Below are 14,707 nucleotides of genomic sequence, written 5' to 3'. Positions count from 1 at the left end.
TCACTCCAGGCTGAAAGGGCTGATCACTGAGGCAAACTGAAACATCTGTCACCTCCCTGTCTGTCACCAGAGAATCCCAAACCGGTTTGGCTTGGAAGGGACCTCAAAGCCCCCTCAGTGCCACCCTCTGCCACGGGCAGGGACACCTTCCACCAGCCCAGGCTGCTCCAAGCCCCGTCCAGCCTGGCATTAGACACTTCCATGGATGGGGCAGCCACAGCTTCTGTGGGCACCCTGTGCCAGGGCCTGCCCATCCTCACAGGGAGGAATTTTTTCCATATGTCTCATCTGAATTTCTCCTCTCTCAGTTTGCATCCCATCACTTCAGTTCCTGATGAACTGTCCCCCCTCTCCAGCTTCCCAGGAGGCCCCTGCAGACATTGGAAGATACTGTGAGGTCTTCACACAACCTTCCCTTCTCCAGACTAAGCAGCCCAGCCTTCTCAGCCTGTCTCCATACAGGAGATACTTTAGTGCCCTTATCAACTTTGTAGCCTTCTCTGGACTTGCTCCAGCATTTCCATGTCCTTCTGATGCTCTTAGGTCTCCTACTGCCAGTCCCATTCCATGATCCTTTCGCTAAGGAACTCTCCTAAAGCAGCTGAGGGAGGCAGGTGCAGCTCCCTTTGTGTTCTCAGCTTGCACCCATTTGAAGATACATTTCAAAACACCTCAGAAATCACAGAACTGAGCCCCCCTAACGACTGTTGTGCCTGTAAACTGCAGTGAAGGTCACTTGGAAAGCTCTCTGCTTCTCTGCACTCAGATGTCTGAGCCCTCCTCTGTGTGAAATATTTGTCAGCACAATGTGCTCTGAGAGCTCATTGATGAACCCCATCCACCCATTTACATCCCTAAAGACTCCTGTTCCTCTGTGTGCTCACATTCCTGCACACGTCAAGTGTGGACACATCTGGTTCTTTCAAAATGTGCCAGATCAGCTCAGAGAATTTACACACATTTGCAGTCTGTGGAATTCACAAGCTCCTTTTCAATGCAGAGACTTTGAAGATCTTTACTGGAAAGTTAACCAGGCTGATTGAGGTGGCACCAGCTTCCAGGGGGGATAATGCCAGGCTGGAAAGAGGGGTGGCTGAGGCCAAGGAGTGCAAAGCAGGTGGCACTGGAGGAGAAGGACAAGCTCCCAGATGTCTGCTCAGGGTCCATATGGACGGGCTGTCAGCAGGGAGGCCATGGACAAAACCCTCCTCCACCCCCAGGGCTGGGTCAGTGGGAGAAGCACATCCTGGGGTTGGAAGCAACGATGCCCCTATGAAAAAATCCTCTCTTCAACACCCTCCTTGGACCCACAGTGTGCACTGGGATTCCTTCAAACTGGGAAATTCCAACAGCCCCTGCCTGATAACAGGCACTCCTCCCCCTGAATCCTGGAGCTGGGAAAAAAAACTTGCTTAAAGGTGCATTTCCCAATGCCAAGGACTTGGGATTTGCAGTAACTATTGTTGGGCTGCCTGTGTGTTTTCAGACTGGGTTTTCTTGGGCTGTTAGTGTTTTAAAGCAATTAGAGTTGAGATTTGGTCATTAAAGAGATAAATTTGTAAATCAAAATAGTTATTAGGTGTCCCAGAAAAATCTGAATAAACCCTTAATTAAAAGAAGTGGAACTGCATTTTGGTAGGATGATATGCTTGGGAGAATAAAGATTTAGTTCAAAGGCTGGACCTGTCCATCCTGATCTTTCTCACTGAGGAGAATTTGGCACAGACTGCACAGGGCCCCAGAGGCAGAAATAAGAACTTGGCCAAAGAGCATCAGCTCATGTGCTTCCAGCAGCACTTCCACCACTGCTGCTCCAAGGAGAAGTTACTCAGGGCTGTAAACCTGCAGCATCTGAGCAGTTGGTGCTACAGGAAAGTACAGATTTGTTCTTCTCTTCCTTGCAGGCAGGTTGTGAGAGCTGATGGAGTTGCTACCTGTGGCAAAGTCAGTGTATCATGGCAAGGTTAGTTGTGAATTTTGATGTTTGTGCTTGGAAGCAAGAGGTGAGGCTGAAATTTCTGAGCATATTTTATAGTGTGTGTATATCTGCACACACAGATACTTCTCACACAGAGACACACACAGGTATCATCTATATATATAAAATAATCACAACTCAAAATCGAACCCTTAGACTGTACAAATCCACTGTCCTGGAAGAGAAACTACAGATGCCACGACTCCCACACTTCCCAGGGTGGATAACTTGTGCAGGTGACCCTTGGAAGCTTTGCCAGCTGCAGGAGGAGCAGCTCCAGGTTCCTCTGGGCTGGGAAGGAGTCTTGGACCTCTCAGTGCTCCAAGGAAATGGAACAAAACCACAAACAGGCCTTTTCATCCTCCTTTTTTCCATGTGGTTTTTACCTTTTAGAGTCATTTATTTAGGCTGATTAAAATTTCCCCATTTCTTCCTCTCTGGCAAATGTTCAAATGGGTTTTTTTTCTATTTAATCAGAAAATGTAAAATAAAAGAAGGAGGGGGTGGCATTTCTGCTGCTGAGTGAAAGCTCCCTTGCTTTTCCCTCAGGTACTGAAGATTTCTACCTTGGAATTTGTGAAATTTTCCATTACAGCATCCCAGGATTTTTAGGAAAGCAAAATTATGTCAAAGTTTTTTGTAGGAATGGGGGGATTTTGAGTCTCAGTAAGTCCATGGCAGTAGGACAGCTCCTGGCAGTGCTGCTTCAGCTCTCATGGGATCAAAGGATCCAGGAAAAGACATCCCTGGAAATCAGTGCAGGGTCTGTAGACATCACTCTGCTCAGCTCACTCCCAGCTCTGGCACAGTTTCCAATGGACTTTTCCTGGCGAATTATCAATACAAGGTGTAATAACTGCACACTTTAGCTTTTACCTTTATTGGGAAATTATATCATGAATAAACATGAATTCTTGCTAAAGGGCCCCTGTGTGGAATGCAGATGGGGTTAGCAGAGAGATGGGAAAAGGTGTTTTCAATTAAGTTCCGAGTCTTGTTTGAAATAGGTGTGTGTATTGCTGGCCAATTCAGAATAAAAATAGTGATTAATTATGATATTTTTATGCAAATGAATATCTGATCTATACGTTGTGACAAATTCTCATAATAGAACAACCCAAAGGAGGTTTTTTTATTCAGAAGCTTGGAGATGCTGCAGTGTGGATGCAGATGGAGTCTGCATGCAAACACAGGGTTGGTTTCTATGGATTGTTTGGGGAATTTTATGATTTATTTTGTTTTTAATGGAGCTGAACTCTTTGCCCATTCTGTGGCCCAGTCTGACGGAGACCCTGCAGAGGAGAGGTGACTTCATTTGGGATGGATTGCAGGGGCAAGCAGAGGTCTTCTCACCTGAGCCAGGAATAAGGAACTAAGACAGAAGAGCTGGAATCTGACCTGGAGTTCTGTGCAAGTCCCAGTTCTGTTATAGAATGGGATTATAAGCAGTACAGAAACCCCAAGAGATCTGGGATATGAGCTGCTGAGCAAGGGGCCTCCTTAGCCATAGTGGGAAATATTTTAAAATATTTAAAAATTAAATAACACACAATGCGTGGCTCATGACAGACTTTATAAAGTACTGACACCATTTTGGCAGCTAAAGTCAAGATTTGGGCAGGGAGTTCTTTCCCAAATCGCTGCTGTGTGTGTAGCACAGGGAGGGAGGGAGAGAGCACAAATCTCTTCCATTTCAGGAACTCACATTGAAGCTGCTCAGGGAGAGTCCAGAGTGTGCTCTGGGCCAGGAACGGCTCCTGTGGGACGTGGCACCTGGGGCTGCCCTCAGGCTTCAATGTCCTGCAGCTCCTGCTGCTTCTGCTCTTGCTTCACGTCCCTCTGTTGAGCTGGGAGAGCATTAATCCAGCCCTGCTTACCTGGCAGGACACATGGCAGGAGGTGAGAGCCCCTGGAGGTGTCCTCGCCTGGAGCCCACCCTGGATCCATCCACCCTGATGGGGCCGGGCCTGGCTGGGCGGAGGCTCCTCCCTGGCACGGGAGAGGAGCTCAGGAGCTAAAAGGTGGCACTAATTCTGCAGCTTCAGTGCTGCCTTGTTTTTCAAACTCGGAATTTTTCTGACTAAAAGACACTTACAGGCTCGGAGGAAAGCAGTGAACTCTCTCGCAGGCAAAGCAGGACTCCGGAGCTGCTCCTGCAGTTCGGTGCCTTTGTGGGGGTGATCAGGCCCTGCCCCTCAGCCCTTTGCACCACAGCTTTAATCTGCAAACATTCCTTTTCCTGTTCACCCCTTGGAATACAGAAACAAAACAAACGAAAAAACAGAAACAAACCCAAAACCAAACCAAACCAAACTAAACCAAACAAACCACGAAAACCCCAGTTCAGAATTGCTCAAGCAAACCAGACAGGTCAGGTGGATTGGTGAGGGCTCAGGCTGGCAGAGCCCCAGGGACAGGGGTTCGGTTCGTGTTTCTGCCAGAAAACCCGCACCCCGAACATTTCCCAAGCCAAGGAAGGCGCAGGACTCCGGAAAAGGGATGTGGTGGGCAAGGCAATCCTGTGTCTTTAATTTGCTTTTCTGCGCGAAGAAAGTCTGCAGAGCCGTGACGGGTTCTCGCTTGTTCAGCCTTTACTGTGCGCTCTGTTCTCTCCAGCGGAGGGCACTCCGTGTATCACAAACTAGAACACCGGCACCAACAGGCTCCGGAGCATCCTCGCTGTGTGCAGAGCCCTCGGCCCCGCCGGAGCCGCCTCGGCCCCGCCACGGCCCCCGGAGCCGCCGGGGATGGATGGCCCGAGCCCGCGGCGGTGCTGACGGGGCTGCCCGGCCCGCGGAGCCGCAGATGGAGCGCTGGGGCTGCCACCGGCCCAAGGCAGCGCGATGAGGGACCCGCCGCCGCCGAGGGCTCGTCCTTTCCCCAGACAAGTTGCTTTGCCTTCGGCGTCTGCTCCAGCCTCTCCTCGCGGGTCGCCACCGAACGCCGCGGCTCTGCTGACTCCACCATGGCTCTGAGAGCGTAGAGTCCCTCCCTACCCCCACTCCCCATCCTCCGTCCTGCCTCCCCACCCCCAGCCCCTTCCCCAGCCCTTCCCTCCCTCAGCCCCGACTGTCGCCTGTCCTCTCCGGGGAACTTCGGGGCTTGTGGCGTGCCCGCGGCATGGTGGGGTGAGTGCCAGCCGGGCTGTGCCCTGCCCATCCCGATGGTTTAAGGAAGGAAACCCGCCGGAAAGAGGGAGAGAGGCGAAGGTGAAACAGAGAAGGGGGAGAGAGAGAAACAGCTGGAGGAAGGCAAAGGAGGACGTTCTTGATGACAAAAGGATGGGTAAGTGAACTTTTCCTGTTTGTTTGCTGGCACAGCTGCAAAGAGGGGGGCTATTTTTTGCAGTTGGATTATTTGCTGTTGGAGAGGGGGCAGAGGCTGAGCAGCAGCAGAGCATCCCTGTACCAGGTGACTCGTGTACTTGCTATTGTATTTTTAGACCCTGTATCCCCTCCACACACACACACTCACCCCTCTCCTCCTGCAGTGGTTCTACATGTCATGAACCTGTGAATTGCTGCCCCGACTGAAGGGCTGGACAGAGAATTCCCTGTGCAGCCACCCCCGCAGCTGGCACGCACGGAGCAGGGCATGGATGCAGAGGCAGCGCTCCCCGCGTCCCTCCTGCCCGTGTGTGCCCATTGCGGGAGCTGTCGCGACATCCTTCGGGCTGTCGGGAGGGCTGTTCGCACTTGGAGGATGTGGGAAGCAAAGGGCAGGGGGCTTTTGCCTAGGTGGGTTTGGAAAGGCTTGTTTGGGCTTTGAAAAGATGTCCCTGGTACCTCTGCTACATTTCCAGCAGTCATTTGCCAGTCTTTTTTTTCAAGTGTGACAGGTTTATTCCCCTCCTTCCTTCCCCTCAGCCCCCAAGTCTGTAACAGGCAGAACGTATTTCTCGCCGGCTGCTGCTGGCACACAGGCACAAGCAAATAATAAGATTTAAATTAAAAATCTAACCATTAAAGGCAGAGACACATAGGCAGGAGCATTTTAGATTAGGAATTATTTTGCAGATTGCCCCTTGGTTTGAAATTGGATTAAATAACTGCAGCACAGGGTTGGTTTTGTGCCTGTGACAAATAATAAAGTGATTATTTTTCAAGGAGATACCAGCCCTTGAAATATTTCCTGTTGCAAGAATGCATTTCTTCCTTAGCGAGGATGAAACTCTGGACAGAGGCAGCAGCCCTAAAATTATTCCAGGCATGTGGATGTATATTGGCGTTTCTGACATCTCTTCCACCCCCTCTCATAATTATTCAAGATTATATGTATTGAATTAATCTATATGCCCTCACATACAGCATTGCTCCTGCATGACAAACCTGACATCTCAAAGGCAAAGCTTTCAAGTCAATAGAGCTGTAGGAGAGAGAGAGAAGCTGAAATAGAAATATCCCCCTTTAAACTTTCTGGGGTTTGCTGTTGTATGCAGGTGTTGGTGTGTGTGTTTTCATCCAGTATCTATTGTATATACAATAAATAAATGCTTAAGCATTCCCAGGTACAAATGGATAATTTTGAATGAATATGTGTTAAGGCAATGATTCATATGAAAGAAATGTGTCTTCTACCATTATCTTGGCACTGGGGTCCCATACCAACACTACCTGGTATAATTCTCTATATGGCTGAAGTTTCTTTTTCTGCATCTATTTGTGTATTTTAGGTACATAAAAATCATGAGTAAAGCCACTTAAACCTACTCCTAAAACCAAACAGTAGGTGCCAAAAGAAAAGCCTTTACTTAATGTCTTATTGTACAATAACTGCACGTTATAAAGATGGATCAAAATTTATGATAAGTAGATTTCTTGCTTTTTGCAGTAATTTTTGGTGGATTTGAACTTGCAGTTGCTTTTCTGGAGGAACTCGTTTAGCAGCACGTAATAGCAGAGCTTTGGCTCATTTCCTCTCTAGCTCTGTGGAACACTGAGCACAGTGACTTGACAAATATGTTTATTGTAAAAACCTCGGCGTTCCGTGCTAAGGATATCCCAGCTGCACTGGGAGCTGCTGGACAGGGACAAAGCCAAGAGGCAACAGCATTTTGATGCTTCTGAGGGATCCCGAGTCCCAGAAAGGAGAGATGGCAAGGCACGGACTCAGAGGACAGGAATTTGCACCACAAAAGCTGCCGACAGGAGGCAAACAGGTTGTCTCCCAAATCCCCTGTTCCACTGAGGCTTCATCCCAAGCCCCAGTGACGCGGGCAGTCTGTTGGCAGTTTCTCTCACCAGCTCTCCAATGCCGTTTGTTCTCTCTTTCCTGTTGCAGGTTTCCATGTGATGAAGCAGCTGAGGGGCACGAGAGCGCTGCCCCTGCTGCTGCTGCTGCCCCTGCTGCTGTCCCTGGTGCTGCCCCTGGCGCTGCCGGCGGGCGCGCAGCGAGCCTGTCCCCGGAGCTGCAGGTGTGATGGCAAGATCGTGTACTGCGAGTCCCACGCCTTCCGAGACATCCCCCACAACATCTCCGGGGGCTCCCAGGGCTTATCCCTGCGCTACAACAGCATCCAAAAGCTGAAATCCCATCAGTTTGCGGGCCTGAACCAGCTCATATGGCTTTATCTTGACCACAATTACATCAGCTCCGTGGACGAGGATGCCTTTCAGGGCATCCGCAGGCTGAAGGAGTTAATCCTGAGCTCCAACAAAATCACCCTTCTGCACAACAAGACCTTCCACCCCGTGCCCAACCTGCGCAACCTGGACCTGTCCTACAACAAGCTGCAGGTGCTGCAGGCTGAGCAGTTCAAGGGCCTGAGGAAGCTGCTCATCCTGCACCTGAGGTCCAACTCGCTGAAGACGGTGCCGATCCGCGTGTTCCAGGACTGCCGGAACCTCGACTTCCTGGACCTGGGCTACAACCGCCTGCGCAGCCTGTCCCGCAACGCCTTCGCCGGCCTTCTGAAGCTCACGGAGCTCCACCTGGAGCACAACCAGTTCTCCAAGATCAACTTTGCCCACTTCCCACGCCTCTTCAACCTGCGCTCCATTTACTTGCAGTGGAATAGGATCCGCTCCATCAGCCAAGGGTTAACGTGGACCTGGAGTTCCTTGCACAACTTGGATTTATCAGGAAATGACATTGCAGGGGTAGAGCCTGGGACCTTCCAGAGCCTCCCCAACCTGCAAAAGCTGAACCTGGATTCCAACAAACTCACCAACATCTCTCAGGAGACCATCAACACGTGGATCTCGCTCATCTCCATCACTCTGTCTGGAAATATGTGGGAATGTACTCGAAGCATTTGCCCTCTGTTTAATTGGCTAAAGAATTTCAAGGGAAATAAGGAGAGCACTATGATCTGTGCAGGCCCTAAACACATCCAGGGCGAGAAGGTGAGCGATGCTGTGGAAACCTACAATATCTGTGCCGAAATCCAGGTGGTGGTTACTGAGAGATCCTACCAGGCTCCCCGAACCCCTCAGAGACCCATCTTCATCCCCAAACCCACCGTTTCCAAACTGGAAAGCCATCAGCCAACCTCTGCGATGCCAAGCCCCTCTGCAGACATCCCAACCCCAGGAGTGGAACCGGAGTACGAGCACGTGTCCTTCCACAAGATCATCGCGGGCAGCGTGGCCCTCTTCCTGTCGGTGGCCATGATCCTGCTGGTGATCTACGTGTCCTGGAAGCGCTACCCCGCCAGCATGAAGCAGCTGCAGCAGCACACGCTCATGAAGCGGCGCAGGAAAAAGGCCCGCGAGTCAGAGAGGCAAATGAACTCCCCTTTGCAGGAGTATTATGTGGACTACAAGCCAACAAACTCTGAGACCATGGATGTATCGGTTAATGGATCTGGGCCCTGCACTTATACCATCTCTGGCTCCAGGGAATGCGAGGTATGAACCATGATCCTCCTAAAACCATTTCAGCTGCTGGGAAGGCGAGGTAAATGTTTGAAGCTCTTGAGGTATCTCTAAATACTGGAATAATCAATGACTTTTTGGGGGGGATGGGGGTTTGCTCTGTAGCAGGTGGTTCTCTCATCAAATAACAGGGAAGGGATGGCAATTGTTTTGAATAATTAAGACTTATTAAAATACAGATTAAGTTGAAGTCAACAACTGTGATAAAGGCATCTGGAGCAGTTTTATCCTCTTGTTTGCACCCATTTTATGAGCTGTGGCTACAAGACAATCCTATTTTTAATGTATTGGTAGATACAGAGGCATTTAAGAGCTTTTTCTGTTTTTAAAATAAAAATGGAAACCTCTTTACTCAGCTCCCACATGAAATCTTGAGGGGTTTATGGCCTATTTGAAGATAATGCCCAGGATTTGCTGCATTTTTGGTCTAGTTCAGGAGCAAACCAGAGGGCAACAGGACTGCAGCACAGTCTTGGAGTTAGGCTCCAGGAAAACCCTGGAGCAGCAGGAACACAGGCTGCTTTGAACAGCACAGTTGAAAATACCTGTGTTGGGAGATGGGTATTCTTGAGGTTTTTAATTTCATTCCCATGATCACCAAAGGTTTAGACAGAGTGGATTTTCACATCCTTAAGGTTGTGTTGGGATTTGACTCAGCAACATGGGAAACACAAACAGCAAAAGCTCCCAGAGCATCTTTTCTGTTGCTCAGTTTTGCAAGGAAACCCCAAACTGTTTCACTACTTCATTGTCAATGACTCCACTACTGTGGATGCACAGGATGGTCATGCTCTGAATGCTGATGCTTATTTGTAGCTGTAAAGGATTTGCACAATTCCATTGCAGGACTGGTTACTTCTTCTTGCACGATGTGGCCTTAGGGCATTTTGCTCCCCTGGTTGTGGATGTCCTACCTGGGCATGTTTAATGTGCCTGTTGGAATTTATTCCGATCCATTTGTGCAGATTGGGATTGACTGTGGAAATTTTGAGCCATGGCTTTGGCATGAAAGGTGTGTTAAAGATGAGAAGTGTGGAACAGGCTGCAGTCCTGGGATCTGGATTTTTTTAAACCCAATGTTTTCACTTGCTGACAAAGCAGCATCTTTGAGATGTTTCATGTTTGGCACCTGAAATCTCCAGCTCATTTTGGACCATGGAGTTAAGGAGAAGGAAGAAAAACTCCTGTCTTGGTGTTGCTTTCTCTGGAGCAGTGTTGTCTTAAAAAAAAACAAACACCTGCCATATATGTCATTTCTCCAGCTCCATGGGAATGGAGATGTGGGGCTTTTATTCTCTGTTACCAGCACGAGCAGAAAGTAATGTGAAAGTTAATTTGAATTTTCCCTGGCTGTCACAAGGAGCACTGATTTGATCTGAAAGGCTGTCTCCTCTTCATGCTCAGGTTTAACACTGCTGAAATTTCGTTAGCTTGAATAAAACATTGATAATTTACACCATGATGGTAAGAAAACTGAATCTCTGTGTCATAACTGAACAACCAGCTAATGAAAGCATCATCTCTCATGGCATTTGGATGTACGAAGATACAGGGATGATGTGATGTTGTTTGGGAGACTGAAAGTTGGGTAATCTGGATTATGGCAGATAATGACAAGGCTGAAGAGTCCTCCCAGTGTAGGACAGAAGACCAATGTGGTGCAATTCCTCTGTGATGATGGGGGTTGTTACACATGGCATTAAACACAAGAAGGCTCCAGTTCACCTGGTTTCCAGGTGCTGTTGCAGCAGCACAAGAGTTTTATTCAGGTTAAATTAAGCTGCTGCAGAAGTTTGCAGGATTCAGGGTGTTGATTGTGCTGTCTGTGGGATTCCTGGTTCTGGTGTCAATCAGCCTGTGCAGGACGTGGCAGTGCTGTCCCAGCCTGTGACTTGTGTTTGGGTGGTGATTTATCATCCAGTGGCTCTTAACACACTGATAAATAGTAGGGAATAATGAAGACTTCAGGAGATGGAAACCACATCATTGAAGGCACATGTAGCAACCCAAAGCTCTCACTGAAATCCTGTTTCCTGCTTGGATTTGACATTCTTCGTCTCCATAGCTACAAGGTTCCACTTGTAAAAGGAGAGAGATGCACTGTACAGCTTTTAAAAATGGGGAAAAAAGACTCTTCAAGTGTCTTCAGCAATGGGAAGGGGTTATGTTTGGGGGAAAAATAGAAAATGGAGCATCTCTTTATTTCCTGATTTGCCTAAATGTACACACTTGTGGGAAACTGTTATTTTGTGCAAGAGAGATGCAGCTCAGGCCTATCCTCCCATGGGGCTGAGTGGCTCATTCCCTGTGCTCAGCCTGAGGTCTCTCCCAACAAAGAACCCCTTGGAAGGGAGAAGAGAGCTGGTTAGCAGAGTGAGGGCTGGCAGCTCCAGGATTCATTGCTCAGGAGGCTGTTGAGTTCACTCCTGTAAGGAGTGTTTTCCAAGTGATGTCTCCTTTCCCATGTCCACCCCCAGTGCCTGGAAGCAGCTGAGCGTCCAAACACGGTGTGTCTTTGGGAAAGGAATGAAGCTTCCCTTGAACCTGGGAAAGATCAGAGGTGCCTGAGCAGATGCTGCTGTTGGCAGTGGGGTGATAATGGATGTTTTATGAGGTCAGGTGAGCAGCCCTGGCACCTCACAGGGATCATTTGGGGTTTAGGAGTACCCAGCTCAGCTCATCCATGAGCCACCTGTTTCCCACTGCAGAACTGGCCTTGACACCACATGCCGAGGTGTTTACATGGTTCCTCCTGCCACAGCAGCAGGAATGATTTTCTTTTAAGGTTAATGAGGTTTGGAGTATAAAACCAAGGCCCACAGGTGTACAAGGGCTGCCCTGGAGCAGGGAAGGTGCAGATACACTTTGTGTGGCTGCTTTTCCCAGTCCCTGCTTTAGGAATTGTTTCCTGTGCTGCAGAGATGGAGCCAAAGCCAGGCTGGCTGCAAATGGGAGAGACTCTTGGCATCAGTGGCATTATAATCACTGACACCTGGCCTATGCTATTCTGTTTAGTCTGTTGGCAAGGGCTGCTAAAATAACTGGATTCTCATGATTTTGGCTCTCAGCAGCCAGTTCCAGACTGCTGCTATCTCATTCTGGTATTTGCTTTGTGCATGTGCATCTCATTCCCTCTCTATTTCACATTTATTTGTACATTTGCTGAAGATCTGGGGGCCATAAAAAGCAATTTCAGAGACTGAGCTACAGTATTATGTATTTCCTGCATATCACACATGAAATAACTGTGTGTGGCTCTCTGGGAGGGGGTTTGGGGACAAGGGACTTTGCTGCAAGGATGTTTCTCTCTCCTGGAAGGTCATTCCTCTCCCCTTTCCAGGCTGGCAGGGGCAAACCAACCAACCAAGCAGGTGAACAACTTTTCTGTGTGAACTGAGCCCGGTGAGGCCCTTGGAGAGGTGACAGACACAGACCTGGGAGGTGCCTTTTTGCACTTTTCCTTCTCAGTGTCTGACCATGTCCCATGAACGAGCAGGGACGTCTCCACTGGGTTTTCCACTGGAGTGACAACCAGGGGGTTGTCACTTGTATTCTCACTCCTGCTAAATCAGCCACCCAAACTCATGTTCAGCTGGAATTCTCCTTCCTGCCTTGTTGCCACTGGGGAGAGAGAAGTGGGTTGATAAAGGAGTGCAACACATTCAGGTTTGGGGGGCTGCTGGTCTCCTCCTTCTGAGCTTAATTCCAAAGGAAATGTTAACATGCTGCTGCTGGGTTTTATTTATTTATTAAACACCATTTCTGGGTTGTTTTGGACAAGATGCAAAAAGGGAAAAGCAGCACAGTCTCCATCTCCAGGGTGTGTTTAGTGCAGGTTCCAGGCCTGTAACTCAGCATTACAAGGGTGTCTGGGGCCCACCCTGAGCTTACAGGATGTTGTGATCTCTGTGGGGAAATCACTAAATGATTGGCTGGACTTCACTGGAGAGGTGTAAGTTTGTCATAGGTGGGAAAATGGGAAAGGAAGGTGATTGCACAGGTGGAGCACTGTGGAAAGAAGAATATGGAAGGTGAGGAGAATGGGGAGCAGTAGCTCTCCATTTGTCTGCTGTCACCACTGTAGGGCCAAAGCAGTGTGGAGTTTTATCCAGTGACTGTTTTGGAACACAGGCACTGTTAATTCAGCTTCCTCCATCCTTCTGTGCTGAGGCTCCTTCTCTGCCCCTTTTCTGTGATTATGGACCCCAAATTGCTTTTGAGCTGTAAACTGAAGTGTGAGTCAGTCTTCTGAGACTGTCATAAGCTCCAGGTTTGTGTGGGCAGAGCAGGCAAAGGAGAAACTGAGAGTCTGTTCCTCAGGGCAGTGTCTGCAGGGGACATGTCAGAAGGGGCTCAGAGGTGGGAGGAGAAGGTACATTTTAGAAATCAGAATCACAGAATGGTTTGACATGGAAGGAACCTTTAGGATCACCTGGTTCCACCCCCCTGCCATGGGCAGGGACACCTTCCACCAGCCCAGGCTGCTCCAAGCCCTGTCCAACCTGGCCTTGGGCACTGCCAGGGCTGGGGCAGTTCTTGTTACATTTGGAGCCTTTATTAGCATTTCCCACTTGGTATTGCAAGTATAAAATCAGTCTGAGGAGAGCTGTGCTCTAGAAGCACTAGTGATGTAGCAATGGATGCCCAGGGGCAGATTTTCCTGGGCTCAGCACTTGGGAAGTGTGAGATCTGCCTGAGCTGTTCCCAAAATGAGCAGCCGCGTTTCCGGCGGAGCTGAGCCAGCTGTGCCTCGGCAGCAACGGAGCCACGGCTGTGAATCTGCAGAGGAAGCAGCAGGAGGATGTGGAGCTCTCCTGAAACCCTCCCTCAGTCCTTACCCTGGTGCCTGGGGAGAGAAGAGCAAGTCTGACAAGGGCTTGTGGTACAAGTGGTGCTGACACGTTGAAGAGATTGCTCTGTGATAGCAACAAGGGCAGGAACTGAACCCGCATCTCCCACATTGTCACTGGGCTTGGGAGCTTTCCTGACCATGTTTCAGGCATTACATTTGCTCCTTTAGGTCTCATCCAGAGGCCAAAACTTGATTAGTAGAACTCTGGAATTGCACTGTGGATTCATATTCTTAGACACGATGTCCATCCAGGTCACCCTCCCTGCCCTCCCTTCACCTCTTTTCCTACTTTCCCAAATGTTACCACTTTCTAGAAACCTCACGGAGTCATGTACAGGGAGGGCTGCTCAAATGGAGAGGATGGTGCACTGGAAGGCTTTGTGCAAGAGAGGAAAATACTTGTATCCCATTTTATTCCCTGCTCAGGCCCTTTCAGGGATTCCTGGATTGCTGGAATTGGGGCCAATGCCATTTGCCCCCTCTGTCTCCCTTTTCCTTTCCCTCACCTTTCTGTCTCTGCTTAAACTCTGTGGTGCACTGCCAGTATTTTAAGGAGGAGAAAAAAGTCAATTTTCGCCCATTATGTAGCTCATTCCAGAGGGGAGAATGCTCAGAAACAGGGAAGGAATTTGTTGAACCTGTGCCTTTGTGTTTTGGGTTTTTTTAAGCACAAACTAAGAGGGGCAAACAATCTTATTGTGAGTGTCCTGCTGCTGGAAACATTCCTGAGACTTTGCCCAGAACAAGAGAGCTTTGGAAACAGGTCACAGCTGTTCCATGGATGGTCCTGTTACCACTGGAGACCTCACCCATTCCTGGCAGGAGCTCCCTGGCATGTGGAATTGTGCAGCTCTCTGTCCTGCTACCCACGTGGGAAACATTCTGACATGAAGAATTCCGGAGTGATTTGTGTTTATAGCACCACCAACACGGCAGTGTTTGGCCATTCCCAGCCAGGAATTCCAGCCCTGACACAGATGGGCTGCAGCAGGAAGTGTTTTG

At 49.1% G+C, this 14,707-nt stretch overlaps 2 protein-coding genes across 3 annotated transcripts in view; one reads left to right on the top strand and one right to left on the bottom strand.

Moving 5' to 3' along the window:
- Positions 1 to 14,707, bottom strand: part of LOC139683652 (histone H2A.V-like) — a gene marked incomplete at its 3' end in the record, with an annotated part of 343,651 nt that overhangs the window by 93,397 nt on the left and 235,547 nt on the right. The gene's annotated exons all lie outside the window — the stretch shown is intronic.
- The window catches only part of LRRTM4 (leucine rich repeat transmembrane neuronal 4), a 113,289-nt gene continuing 102,588 nt past the window's right edge, over positions 4,007 to 14,707 (top strand). The window contains exons 1-2 of one of the 2 annotated variants that reach the window (XM_071579284.1): positions 4,007 to 5,263; positions 7,259 to 8,826. In XM_071579284.1, the coding sequence (XP_071435385.1) occupies positions 5,260 to 5,263; positions 7,259 to 8,826 (1,572 nt within the window). In that variant the 5' untranslated portion in view covers positions 4,007 to 5,259. Of the gene's footprint in view, positions 5,264 to 7,258; positions 8,876 to 14,707 lie in introns of both variants that reach the window. The other variant, XM_071579285.1, reaches the window with a different exon arrangement.

This window comes from Pithys albifrons, chromosome 29 (genome assembly GCF_047495875.1).
Source record: "Pithys albifrons albifrons isolate INPA30051 chromosome 29, PitAlb_v1, whole genome shotgun sequence".
NCBI classification, from domain to species: Eukaryota; Metazoa; Chordata; class Aves; order Passeriformes; family Thamnophilidae; genus Pithys; species Pithys albifrons.
The sequence above is the reverse complement of the archived record's forward strand: the minus strand, read 5'-3'. Positions and strand labels throughout refer to the sequence as shown.